We start from the raw sequence: 13952 nt of genomic DNA on the forward strand, positions 1-13952 counted from the left end.
GTGTGCCTCAGGGTTAGTGGCCACTGAGAGAGTCCCTTGAGCTGGGTACAGTCTTTAAGGACTGACAGTGTTTTAAGAATGCTGATTTCTGGGGTTCCATTTAATGAAATGTAGCGTTACGTGTAGATCTCTCTAAAGGCCAGCTGTAAGATAATTGCCATGTATGCATGATGTTTCATATGGTTCTTTACTGAAGACACTTAACCAGACTTGTCAGGAATACATTGGCATTTTCCTATGCCATGAAGAAAACCAGCTTCAGCTGGAGGGGCCAGTAAGAAAGCCTGAGGATGCGTGACAGGTGGTGGTTCAGTACTTCTGCCCAGCTCCCGTCTGGTGCTCCCCAAAGTGGTGACATTCAGAAAGACTTCTGCAGCCAGGAGAAATGCCCTCCACACTGTGTGTGAAGGACTCATTAATCAGTGGCATGGCCCTAAGTCAGTATTTTCCTTTGCCTGGGTCTTGTTTTTTTCACCTCTCAAATAGAGAAATGGTTGACCTCAAATGTTGCTTAAAGTTCTAACAGCCTCTGACTGCAAATATCACCTAAAGGCAATGCCAGCCTTACTTTGGTACAACAAAATACTAAAGAAATGGTCATGGTCATGTGCCATCACCTGCTTCAGACTGACAATTTCTCAGAATACTATTTCTCAGGATGAACAGGAAGCTGTGTTCACAAAAGGCATGGTAAGCAAATTTGGAATCAGCCAATGTGCTTTGGGAATTCTCCATTCTAAGCACATGCCTCATCATCTTAAACCCTTTCAGCAGTTCTGGAAAGTGAGGCTTCTCACTGAGATGACCTGAACGAGACTTAGCACAAACAGTGTCCCATATTACAGAGCTGACAACGGCAGAATTGGAGTCGAATCTCAAGTCTTGTGCTCTATTCCTGTGAATCAATCATGATGATATTAAGGTCACTTGATGTATAAGACATATGGCCATAGACGTACGGGGAAAGATTGTACGGCTGATTGGTATCACAGACATCACCATTCAACAAGTGAGGACAGTCAGGCCCAGCGTCAGGCTCTGTATCCCAGTAGTTAGACATCAAGTCAAGATAACTGGAGACAGGAAAGCATTTTTAGCGGGAAAATAACCCCAACACAAAATCACAATCATATTGTCATTTTAAGTGAGTGGCAAACCTGATAATTCTGTTTTCAGACGCAGATCCCATTGACCAAGTATTCAGTTAAATGAACTCTTATAGGCCCCTTCTGAAAACAGATACATCCTAATGGCCACAGAAACTTTGCCCACCCACCCTCAGTTTTCTAAACTGGGATCCCAATCAGACCCAAGAAACACAGCACATATTCTGGAAGACATCAGTGATATGGCTTGACCGTGTTCCCATACAAATCGCATCTTGAATTGTAGCTCCCGTAATCCCTACATGTCATGGGAGGGATCCGGTGGGAGGTAATTGAATCATGGGGGCAGGTTTTTCCTGTGCTGTTCTCATGATAGTGAGTAAGTCTCATGAGATCTGATAGTTTTATAAAGGACAGTTCCCCTGCACACACTCTCTTGCCTGCTGCCATGTGAGATGTGCATTTCTCCTCTTTCACTTTCTGCCATGATTGTGAGGCTTCCCCAGCCATGTGGAATTGTGAGTTCATTAAGCCTCTTTTTCTTTATAAATTACCTAGTCTTGGGTATGTCTTTGTTAGCAGCATGAGAACAGACTAATACAATCAAGAAACCTAGATGGGAACTTTAAGCCCTGGGCTTTATTGTGCTTGTGGTTTTGGCTTCCTGAGCCATACGCCCACTGAGAGTCTGACTTAGATCTTGGTGATGTGTCCTCTGACTCAGTCCTCACCTAGGGCATCCCAGGCCCAACTTTATAGGTCGTATCAGAGCCTTCAAGACAGCAAAGACACTCTGGCTCCTGTCGTGCCCCCGACTTTGCCCTGCCTGTCCCTCTCTGGGCCCAGGTCCTTTCCTGCCTCACTTGCAGAGCCTATATATTGTAGTGTGAAGTGTGGCCATCCAGAAGAGTGTTGGCATTCTAAATCAGCACACTGGCTGATTCAGAATTTGCATACCATGCCATTTTTTGAGCACAGCCTCCTGTCCATCCTGAGAAATAGTATTTCAGTTGTCAGTATGAAGGAGGTGATGGCATATGACCATGACCATTTCTTTAGTATTTTGTGGCACCACAGTAAGGTTGGCATTGCCTTTAGGTGGTACTTGCAGAGTCAGACACTGTCAGCTCTGCCTCACTTGTGGAGCTCGTACATTGTTTCCTGCCTCACTGCAGCCGCAGACATGTCCATGTCTGTGGCTCTGCATGAGGGGAGCTATGTCTGCTGCCTTTTCTATTGGCAATCCTGTTTGTGACCTACTGAAAGGGACTCAGGACTCACAGGAAGGAAGCACATCAGTAAAAGACCACCGAGTCCCTTCCTATCTGAGTAACATCAGATGTGACTTCACTTCTCTGAGCTCCAATGCCTTCATCTGTTGAATGGAGATAAGAATCCTGCCTACTTCAAAGGGATTAAATAAGATGATCATGTCAGGTGCCTGGCATGGTGACCAGCCCCAGTGAGCCCTTGGCGAGTGTTATTACTTATGAATACACTTCCCACACACCTTCACAGAAGTCCTCTCCATAGGGCTTGGGGCTCTTCTATGCACACTACAGCATGCGTTGCCAGGAACAAGAAAGTAAGTAAGACCTCCAGCTTTACTTCATAATAAGAGACAAAATCAAGAAGGATGAAGTGTCATGGAATTGATGGGCATGGCGTTCTTCTCTTTTTTATGACTTTTCTTTTCATTCTGCAGTATTTGTTTCCAAGGCTCACAGTGACCTGAGGCTGTGAGGCCTCATACAAGGGGCTGATGTGGACCTGCCCTGGGGGGCTGCCCTTTAAGGCCTGCCACCCTACATTCACCTGGAAACTGGGCAGTGTTGGAGGGGATGTCTTTAAAACTAACGGGAGCTGCTGGTCCCCTACCTTGAAACTGACCCAAGGTGATTTAGAAAACTAGTAGGATTTAGAAAACTAGTCTCTTGGTTAACAGGCTCAGGTTAAGGAGGCATAAAGGGCCTTGCTCCAAGGGATTCTGGGGAAATCTGAGGTCAGTCTGGATGCAAAGGAGGATTGTTTGATATTCTAAGCCCACTCAAGAGGAGACCCAAGTGTCCAAAATGCACCAAGCTCCCTATTCCCCTTTTGTGGTGGTATGGAGAATAGCTGGAACCTACATGCAATCTCCTTGAGTGTCTTGGCCTGGCACATGGCCCTGGTTGGAAGGCCCCCATCTCTGCCTGAGTAACAAATGCTGGGCTTCCTAGGCACAGGCCTTGGGCTTGACTGCTTTGGGAGTCTCACACATTCCTAGAGGCTACATTTCCACCCTCAAGTTCAGAGTGTTCAAGGTGGGTGGTCATTGACAACTCTTCTACAGCCAGGGGGTTTTGATAAGGGAGACTGGGTATGTCTTCGGGCAGGGTCACCCCTGTGGTTTTCTGATAGTTACCATAACATTCTTCCAAGTGGCTGTGCTTCATACTAAAACGATGTCTAGAAGCTAACTGTTAATGAATTCAGTCTTTAAAATGTGATTCATGCACTGGGAGATTTCAGGAAGTGAGTATCAAATCATAAAAATGTATGAACACACACACACATGTGCCGGTGTGTGCACACATACTCACTTGTTCATCCTGCAACCATTATGTGCAAAACTTACATGAGCTTTCCCTTTTTTTTTTTTTTTTTGAGACGGAGTTTAGCTCTTGTTGCCCAGGCTGGAGTACAATGGTGGGGGTCTCGGCTCACTGCAACCTCAGCCTCCCAGGTTCAAGAGATTCTCCTGCCTCAGCCTCCCGAGTAGCTGGGATTACAAGCATGTGCCACCACACCTGGCTAATTTTGTATTTTTAGTAGAGACAGGGTTTCTCCATTTTGGTCAGGCTGATCTCTAACTCTTGACCTCAGGTGATCCACCTGCCTGGGCCTCCCAAAGTGCTGGGATTACAAGTGTGAGCCACTGCACCCAGCCAAGCTTTCCTTTTTAATTCTTTGAGAATCTAGAGGCAAACCAAGTCCCCATTGAGTGTGATGTATATTTAATCTCCTTCCATAGGAAATCTGTCTCTTGGGATAACAACAAGTCCCTGTTTAGGGGCAGCAGCTCCTCAGCAGAGGCAGGCTGAATGGTCTGTAGGTTTGGTTGTGTCGGCCCAGGGTAAGCCTATAGAATCACTGACCTTCAGAGATGAAGGGCACCATGGAGGACACATGCTCCATTTCTTTCATCTTTCAAATGCAGAGAAACAGGCCTAGAGACAGAAATGGACCTGCTGGGGTCTTAGCTGCTCTGTGCGGGACCAAGCCCAGAACCATCCTCCCTGCTCTGCTAGAATCCTTTCCCTTCACAGCACTTGACGCTCCTCTCAGCTGGCAGATCTTTTCCAGAAGGTTCCATTACCTTACCTCTCTTCCATGATGGAAACAACAAGAAAGTAGGTGGCAGTGATTTCACGTATGTGATTGGCAGGTCCTGGAAAGTGTGTCTTTTTATCAATGCTCTTTTTCAATGGTCAGATTCTCTTGGGTCAAAACAAAAAAGGTCAAGATCTCTGGATCCTCCTGAAGGTCACAGTCATTCTGCAAAATGGGCCTGACATTGAGAAAATATAGATCTGTCCCCTATCATGGAGAAGCCTTTTCAGATGTGAAAAGTTTGCAGGCTTTGGGTCTGAGAATAACCAAGATAAAACACTTCATAGGTTTCTCATCTATTGTGTAATTTAATCTTCAGCGCTAAATTGAGATTCTGAAACTGGGGGAGAGAGACGAACAACACTGGATATTCCGCATTATCCAGTTCTAGGTCACTCTCTGGGTCTGCCTTGGGTAGTCCTTTGATCTGGGGGCAAGAAAACTTTTTACACCTCAGCTTCCTCACCTATAGAGAGAAGAAGAAACCAACCACTTCTCAGTGTTGTTCTGAAGATGAGGTACAGTGATGGAAGGAAAACACCCAGGACAGTGCCTGGAAGACTGCCAGGAGGGGCTGAGTGAATGTAGTTTCCCACCCTTACCCCTAGGTGGGTGTGGACCTGCCTCTGTGGTTGGGTTGCTTAAGGTTCAGCACTGTGCTGAAGCCCTGACCCCTCTGAATCCCTCCTGTAAAGTAGATTCTACAGTCTCTACCTAACAGGCACTGAGTCGGAAGAGGGTGAAGGAGAGACATTCAAGAAGCACACTAGGTCTAGAACCTCGGAAAAGACCCAAGGAAAATAAGACTTAACCTGGTGTTTTAGACAAGTCTCAAGGGATTTTTGCCCAAGAGGCACTGAGGCTAGTTTGAGAGAGAAAAACCTGTGTCCACATTTTATAAGAAATTAAATCAGAATGTAGAAAAGCCCAATTCAGTTTCACCCAAATGACTAGTAATATTAACTCCATTCCTATTTAAAGCTAGAAAGTACAGCTTTAACAGCTAAAAGGAGGTTGCTGCGGACTGAGAATTATAGAAGGAACTCATTTGATAATCTCGGTACATTTGCATAGCCTGTTTTACTAGGCAGGATCTGGCCCAAACACAGCCAATTATCACACTTAAATTCTCCAGCGTTCAAAGATCCCAGAATTAATATGCTTGGTGCTGGGATTGTATATTCCACTGTCCGTTTGTTGAATACACATGTAGGGCACATTTGCCAGGCAGGACACAACGCAGACAGTTGGCACACCTCACCTCTGTCTTGAATAGAAATAGGTCATCTTTCATTGGAGGAGAAAAATCAAGATAGAGGATGGCTGCAGAAGTTGAATCTTTGGGAAAGGCACTGATAATTGTCAATGTGGGATGGGAGTGGCTGGGGGCTTTCTCTCCCTTCCTCTGATGTGAACATCCACCAATGTGGATGTGTCTTTTTGACCCTCCCCGGAGGAGTTACATTTCATGGCTACGCCTCTCCTTATTAGTCATGTTTCATAGCTAATCCTTCCTATGTCACTTTGGTGTTGCAAAGTACAAACTGTTGGACCAGTTTTCTCTTTGTAGTCTGCTATGAAAACCAGGTGTCTTCAAATACATCTTGAAGATTAAGGCAGCCTGTGGTTCCTGAACACCAGCTGTAGAGCAAGTGGCCTATCAACCCAAAGTGAGAGCTACCCATTTCAGCTTTCCAGTATGAAGGCAAGTTGTCTGAATCGTGAAAGGGCAAGGAGTATTAACCTTAGGGCCAGAAGGATGGCAGCTCCTGGAAAGCAACTGAGGAGCAGAAAGACACTCAATAGAAGTGTAATTGAAGGATTTTTTTTTCTTTTCTCCTACACTTAGTTTGCTTAGTGTTAACATGAATATTTTGCTCCCAACTCTGCAGCAGGGCCAGCTGTCTATGGGTGTGGACACCCATTGGAAGACAATCCAGTGACCAGCTGCCTGCCTTAGAATCTGCCTCCACTGTATTCTGAAATTTCCAACACCAGACTTGTCTTGGAGACTGGGGTAGTAGTAGCCTCAGAAGCAGCTGTTAAAATGCACAAATGCTAATTGGGACGTAGCACCCATTAGCACTGTCACAAAGATTGAATTATCAAAATAGCTATTTTAACTCTTCTGAGGCCATGGACTTTGGAATCTTTAAAAAGCCAAATCAAACGGGAACTTTAGAAAATATCTGGTCTAGATTTTATATTTGAGGAACTTGAGGCCCAGAGAGGTTAAGTGACTTATTCAAGGTCACCAGCAAATCAGTGGCAGAGATGGAGCTGCAGCCTAGTTTTCACCAGGTGCTTGTTCCTGGAATCTTCTAGTCTATAAGCCCTTTGTCTTGCAGATGAGAAAACCAAAGTTCACACATGAGAGGTAACTGGACAAGCCTGGACTCAAACTGAATTCCTCAGATTGTCTGTCCAATATCTATCACATTATCCCTTTTTTTCTTATGCCCATGGCTTTGGGGAGAGGATGAAGTAAGAGGTGGTTGAACGTTTTGTGTCTTGGCATCTTCCATTAATCCATAAGTCAGCTTTGAGAGCCCACCATGTGCAAAGTTCTTCAGCCACTTTGGAGAGTAGACAATGAGCAAGGAAGGGGAAGAAAAGCTGAGTGGCCCATGTACCCTAAAAGTGGGGCAAATGTGGAATCACTGGACAGAAAGAGTCTGCCTAGGGAAGCTCAACAAAGTACAAAACATCCCAGGGCATGGGCCCTTCCTGCCTCCCTTTTCTCTCTCTCCTTACCCAGGGACCCTCCCCAATCACTCCCCAAGAGAAAATAAACCCTGATTCACTGTCATCGCCTTGGCCCTCTTCTCTGGACAGGAGATTGAAGGGTAGATTATAGGGCTGGCAAAGCAGGCTATGAGGAAACTGCAGTTCCCTGTGGCCTTTCTCTTATCAATCAGAAAGGACAGGGTCTGGCTAGCATTTTTCAGAGCATCCAATATGGACCAGGTCCATTTTTTCATAGGCAGTACATTTTTTTATTTTTTTTTTATTTTTTCAAATTTAAGTTCTGAGGTACAAGTGCAGAACATGTAGATTTGTTACATAGGTATATGTGTACCATGGTGGTTTGCTGCACCTATCAACCCATCCCCTAAGTTTTTAAATTGTTTTTATTTATGCATTTTTTCTTTTTTCACGGAAAAGGGCAAGCAGGTTGTATTTCTGGCCAGGCATGGAAACGGAGAGAGCACTTGCTCTAAAGACAGCTTCTCCCAGAGCAGTGGGAAGCTGGGGAATGTTACAGGGTTAGACGTGGGTCAGAGGCTATGTAAGCTTGTGTGGGGAAAAACTTCAGACACACAGGTGCAGATCAAGAACACGTGTGCAGAAAGTGGCAGTGATTCTCTTCTATGGGTGGGAACTTTTACATTATAATGATATGCTAATGATCTAAATGTGACAGGGGCCACTGGTTCTGGTTTGCTCTGGTTTTGTGCAGGCCTTATCTTCCTCTGCAAAACGTCCTGAAGTTCCCAGGCCATCTGGAGTTTTTTGGTTTTTTTTTAATACTTTAAGTTCTGGGATACATGTGCAGAACGTGCAGGTTTGTTACATAGGTATACACATGCCATGGTGGTTTGCTGCACCCATCAAGCTGTCATCTACATTAGCTATTTCTCCTAATGCTATCCCTCCCCTATCCCCCCACCCCCAGACAGGCCCTGGTGTGTGATGTTTCTCTCCCTGTGTCCACATGTTCTCATTTTTCACCTCCCACTTATGAGTGAGAACATGCGGTATTTGGTTTTCTGTTCCTGTGTTACTTTGCTGAGAATGATGGTTTCCAGCTACATCCATGTCCCTGCAAAGGACATGAACTCATCATTTTTTATAGCTGCATAATATTCCATGATGTATATGTGCCACATTTTCTTTATCCAGTCTATCATTGATGGGCATTTGGGTTGGTTCCAAGTCTTTGCTATTGTGAACAGTGCTGTAATAAACATATATAGGCATGTGCCTGTATAGGAGAAAAATTTATAAACCTTTGGGTATATACCCAGTAATGGGATTCCTGGGTCAAATGGTATTTCTGGTTCTAGATCCTTGAGGAATCACCACCCTGTCTTCCACAATGGTTGAACTAATTTACACTCCCACCAACAGTGTAAAAGCGTTTCTATTTCTATTTCTCCACAGCCTCACCAGCATCTGTTGTTTCCTTTTTAAAGATCACCATTCTAACTGGTGTGAGATGGCATCTCATTGTGGTTTTGATTTGCATTTCTCTAATGACCCGTGATGATGAGCTTTTTTTCATATGTTTATTGGCCACATAACTCTTCTTTTGAGAAGTGTCTGTTCTTATCTTTTGCCCACTTTTTGATGGGGTTGTTTTTCTTGTAAATTTGTTTAAGCTCTTTGTAGATACTAGATATTAGCCCTTTGTTGGGTGGATAGATTGCAAACATTTTCTCCCATTCTGTAGGTTGCCTGTTTACTCTGACCCATCATCTAGGTTGTAAGCCCTGCATACATTAGATATTTGTAGAGAGTGTGTTTTACCACCAGTTCTTACAGCCAACTTGAGTGGTAATTATCAGCCCAATGTACAGGTGAGGGAATTAAGGGACAGAGAGGTGAGTTTTCTTGCTTGGAGTCACCGGGCTAGTAAAAGCAGTGCCAGACTTGGACTCAGGCCTTGTGCGTTGCTTGCGCAGGCTCTGCCCACTCACCCTCAGGCCCTCTCTGTGTCTTCAGGTAACTTCACAAGATGCAGAGCTTCCCACCATTCAACCTGTTAGTTAGCTCTGCTTTTTACCTGCCTTCTCTGAGAACATCTCCCATAATATGAGTTACAGAAAGGGCGCATTTTACTCTCTTAGGCCCCTTTTCACCAATACAGAGCCCTGTGGTATTGACAACTTATCTCCCCTGGACAGGGCAAAGGGTGTGGAGGAGATGAAAGCCAGCCTCCTAGTGTGGAGTGGAGGGGGCTGAAAAGCCACATTTGGGAAATGGTTTGTTCCACTGATCCTTGGCTCTTATTGCAGGTCTGGAGTGCAGCTTTGACTTCCCCTGTGAGCTGGAATATTCCCCTCCACTGCACGACCTCAGGAACCAGAGCTGGTCCTGGCGCCGTGTTCCCTCCGAGGAGGCCTCCCAGATGGACTTGCTGGATGGGCCTGAGGCAGAGCGTTCTAAGGAGATGCCCAGAGGTAAGGGAGAGACCACTGGTGATGTCGTGGGTGGGTCAGAGCCAGGCTGAAATGCCTGTTTCTGTTTGAAATGATGAGACTTCACCCCTGTTCTGCTCTGTTTCCTTTGAAACCTGCTTTTAATATCTGTGCCTTTCCATGGCTTCTTTAGCCATGCAAGGAAGGGAGGAAGACAAGTCCCATCTCAAGTTCAGCCCAACCCTTTATTCTTTAACAAGCAATAAAAGTAGGGTTTCATAACTCTCCTCCATGCAGATTTCCCTGTAAGAGAAAGAGCTGATCGGTATTTGAAATTGGGTTGCCAGATAAAATACAAGATACCTCATTAAATTTGAATTTCAGATGAACAGCAAATGATTTTTTAGTATAAGTGTTTCTCATGCAATAGTTGGAACACACTTAAACTAAAAACTATTCCAATTATACAAAACAATTCAAATGTAATTGAGTGTCCTGCATTTTTATTTTTACTGCCAAATCAGGCAATCCTAATTTGGAAGGTATTGTAGAACTGGCTTAAATGTTTGTTTCAAAGCCATTCATAAATACTTAAGTGACATGTTTGCTTGGTGTGATGCTTTCTGTGGCCCTGAGCTGTTTATGAATGTCCTCTTCTTTATTATCAGGCCTAGGAAAGGTAGGCTCAGAGGAAAGTAGTGGGCAGTTGTTAAATTGTGCTGAGTTTCTTGGAGAGAGATATGGAGGCAGTAAGCCCTGGTCTAGTTTTATGTCTCACCAAGCCAAATCTTAGGGCTCCCAATGTCTTGAACCCAGAAAACTCTACTGACTCAGAATTGAAAGCCTATGTTCCTGGCTTTTAGGAAGAAGTAATAACTGAAATGGCAATGAGCTTATTGGACATTCAGGGTAGTTTTTTCAGTCTGCAAAGCACTCCCACCTGCACTATCTCATTGGATTTCAATGAGAGAGGCAGGGCAGAGAAGAAAACTAGTGCTCAGAGAGGGTGAGTGACTTGCCCAACATCACACAACACGTACATGTGAGTCTGGGTCTAAATACCTGCTGTGATGAGTCCTAGACAAGGGTACTGTCCACCACATCATGCTTCTGTCTTTGTAGCAAGACCAGGACCAGAGCGTGCTCTGTGGCCAGGTTCTTGACAGAGATCATCTCAGGCTCATGCTACTAGGGAGTCTAGCAGGTCAGGTCTCAGGTAAGCTGATGAGGGAGATTGGAGGTGGTACAAAAACAACTAATGCTCTCAGGCTTACACCTCAGCCTCTACCTTGTCATCAAAGAACCAAAGGAGACTTTCCTTTCTAGATACTTTCCTGGGCTGACTTTTTGTTTTTATAACTCTTTTGGGATTGCTTGACCTTGACTTATGTTTTAAGCTGCCTTTTTCTGGATTTTGATAGGTATTGTAGTGTGTGTGTGTGTGTGTATGTGTGTAGGTGAATGCTCTTAACCAGAAAGTACATCAGATTTCTTCTGGAGAACTTATGAAAAATACTGCCTCAATCCCATAACCTGAGATTCTGATTCAGTAGATCTGAGATGGAGACTACGTATCTGTGTATTTTACATTTTTACTAGGAAATTTAGCAAAAAGTGGATATAATATGCATGCCTAGATTAGAGATTACAACAAAACCAACGACACTTGCATTCTCACTGCCAAATAGCTGAAGAATCTGAACATTATCAGTCTTTTTGGGGTTTCCTCTGCCCCACCTAGATCACAAACTTTTCCTCACCCTCCAAGGTAACCACTCTCCTACATGTTGTGTGAATCACTTATTTGCTCTTTTTCATGGCTATACTACCTATGTATATAGCTCCAAACAACATATTGACTAGGTTTGCCTGTTTTCAGCCTTGTATATAAATGGGATTATACTGTCTTTGATCTGTTCACTTTGATAGATGTAGCTGTGATTCATTTGCTTTTGGTACTATATTCATCCTTTGCATAAAAATACACAATTGATCTCTTCTACTGTCATTGAACATTTGAATTATTTCTAGGTTCTTGCTATTGCCATCAACACTATTGTAAACATTTTTGTACATCTCTCTTGGTGCACATGTTCAAGATTTTATCTAGAACAGGGACCCCAACCCCCAGGCTGCAGACTGGTACCTGTCCAAGGCCTGTTAGGAACGGGACGCATAGCTGGAGGTGAGTAGCAAGCGAGCCAGCATTACTGCCTGAGCTCCGCCTCCTGTCAGATCAGCTGCTGCATTAGATTCTTATAGAAACGTGAATCTTCTTGTGCACTCCACACACACACAGACCGTGCATGCAGGGGATCTAGGTTGAGTGCTTCTTATGAGAATCTAATGCCTGGTGATCTGAGGTGGAACATTTTCATCCCAAAACCATCTGTGGAAAAATTGTCTTCCAAGAAACTAGTCCTTAGTGCCAAAAACGTTGGGGACCATTGCTCCAACAGCATGTAACTAAGAGTGGAATTGCTGGGTGAGAGGGTCAGTGCATCTTTCATTTCATTGGTTAATGCCAGTCTATTTTCCAAAGTGGTTGCACCAATTTGTACTCCTACTAGTGATATATTGGTATTCCTCCCCATGGCTTTACATCCTCATCAATATCTGCTATTGCCAGACTATATTTTTTTATCTGTCTGGCGAATGAAATACAGTATCCCATTGCAGCTTCAATTTTCATGGAAGTCTGTTTTATTTTATTTCTCTTAAGTTTCTTGGGTGATTCTGAGGCACAGCTGGGCTTGTAATACTGTTGACTTACTCTCATTTAGGCGTACTCCCATTCAGCCACCCCTAGGACTGTCTCCAGAGTCCAACATTTAACCTCTAGAAACAAGTATTTTTGGTCACTACAGATTTTTTAAAAATTTATATTCCAGGAGTGGAACTGTGATTACAGTTCAGTGAGATCAAGAGAGAGGGACAAGTGGAAATTGTGTTCTTCGTGAATTCCACTGATGGTACGCAGTCACACATTATAACTTTGAAAGTTTATGCTTTAAAAAAATTTTTAAACAGTGCCAATACATTGTGCATTTCACTTGGTGACCTGTTTCTCCTCTTCTACCTGTGATTGCTGACATGAGCACATTATACTGAGTACTATGAGAAAACAAAAAAGAAGGGGAAGAGGAGACAAGGAAGAAAATAAATAAATTTTTACTTCTCAGCATTCCTTAGCATGGAAACATATCAATGCCTATTGTTTTTATGAAGCTGGATCCCAAGGGTCAGTGCACACACTGAATATGAAACTTTCCCATTAGATTAATCAGGATTGGAATATCCATTTATTTAAAGTAAATGTTGTCAACTTCCATTGCTCTGAAAACTCATCACTGTTAGCATCAGGTAGTAGTTAGCAATACTAAGGATGGTGGTGTGAACAACCATAGCAAAAGCTGCTGTGGATACACCAGACTCCTTTACCAAGCTCTTTCATGAACGGGCACATCCAAACATAGCTTAAGAGAGGCTTACCACTGTCAGAAACTTCTAATTTTTCTGGGGTCTAATGGAGGGGTCTGTACTCACACAGCATGGATCAGTCATGGAAACAAGGAGATGAGCCTCCCAGCCCTCCCAGAAACTCCACTGCTTCAGTAATGACACTGAGAGGTGTTTGGAGCTTTCAGGTGTGGGTCTCTTGTCACTTTTTTAGTCAATTCTTTACACCACTAGCTTTCCCTGAAGTAGCATTGTTCCTCATGAAGCAGCCTACTGTAATAAACTCCCTTGACCTTCAGGGAAAGAAGTGAAGGTAAAGGAAGAGAAAACAACCTGTCCATTCGGCACAATGGCCAAGCAGGGTCCTATATTCCAATCCTAACTCCCAGAGCTTTAGAGTCTCAGTTTCTCGGTCATTTTGGTAGAAAGGGTGCTGGCGGTGAAGATGAGAAGCGGGGATGGGTTGCCTTTAGTATGATGTAGTCACTATTTTGTTTTCTAACTCAATATTCATGGGTCAGAGAGTATTTAGATGCTATTGCAATATTTCTTGTCAGGTATAGAAGGGCCAGAAAAAGGCAGCAAGATGATACCAATCAAAGATAATGAACTGTAAGTGTATAAATCCTGAATGATTTTAATTTATGGCCTCTGTAGCTGAGAATAATAAGGAAGATACAATTCAGAGCAGCAAGATAATAAAAAGTGATCATTTTGATGGAACATAATATTATGAATGAATAAAATCTTGAAGAACCATCAGATCGAGGCATTCTGTGACTTTTTAAGAAGTGCCAGGGGCCATGTTGATGTCTAACTGCTTCCGGTGTTTTGGAATGTAGTCAAGGTATTTTTCTTCTCCAGCAAGGCAGGA

At 43.8% G+C, this 13952-nt stretch overlaps 1 protein-coding gene across 3 annotated transcripts in view; it reads left to right on the forward strand.

Annotated features, from left to right (window-relative positions):
* ALK (ALK receptor tyrosine kinase) overlaps positions 1-13952 on the forward strand; it is a 979633-nt gene that overhangs the window by 459558 nt on the left and 506123 nt on the right. For all 3 annotated transcript variants that reach the window (XR_012422518.1, XM_065527229.2, XM_005576218.5), the window contains one exon: positions 9497-9661. Coding sequence is in view for 2 of the 3 variants with exons in the window: in XM_065527229.2 (XP_065383301.1) it covers positions 9497-9661 (165 nt within the window). In the remaining variant the exon portion in view is untranslated. The remainder of the gene's footprint in view (positions 1-9496; positions 9662-13952) is intronic.

This window comes from Macaca fascicularis, chromosome 13 (genome assembly GCF_037993035.2).
Source record: "Macaca fascicularis isolate 582-1 chromosome 13, T2T-MFA8v1.1".
Lineage (NCBI taxonomy): Eukaryota > Metazoa > Chordata > Mammalia > Primates > Cercopithecidae > Macaca > Macaca fascicularis.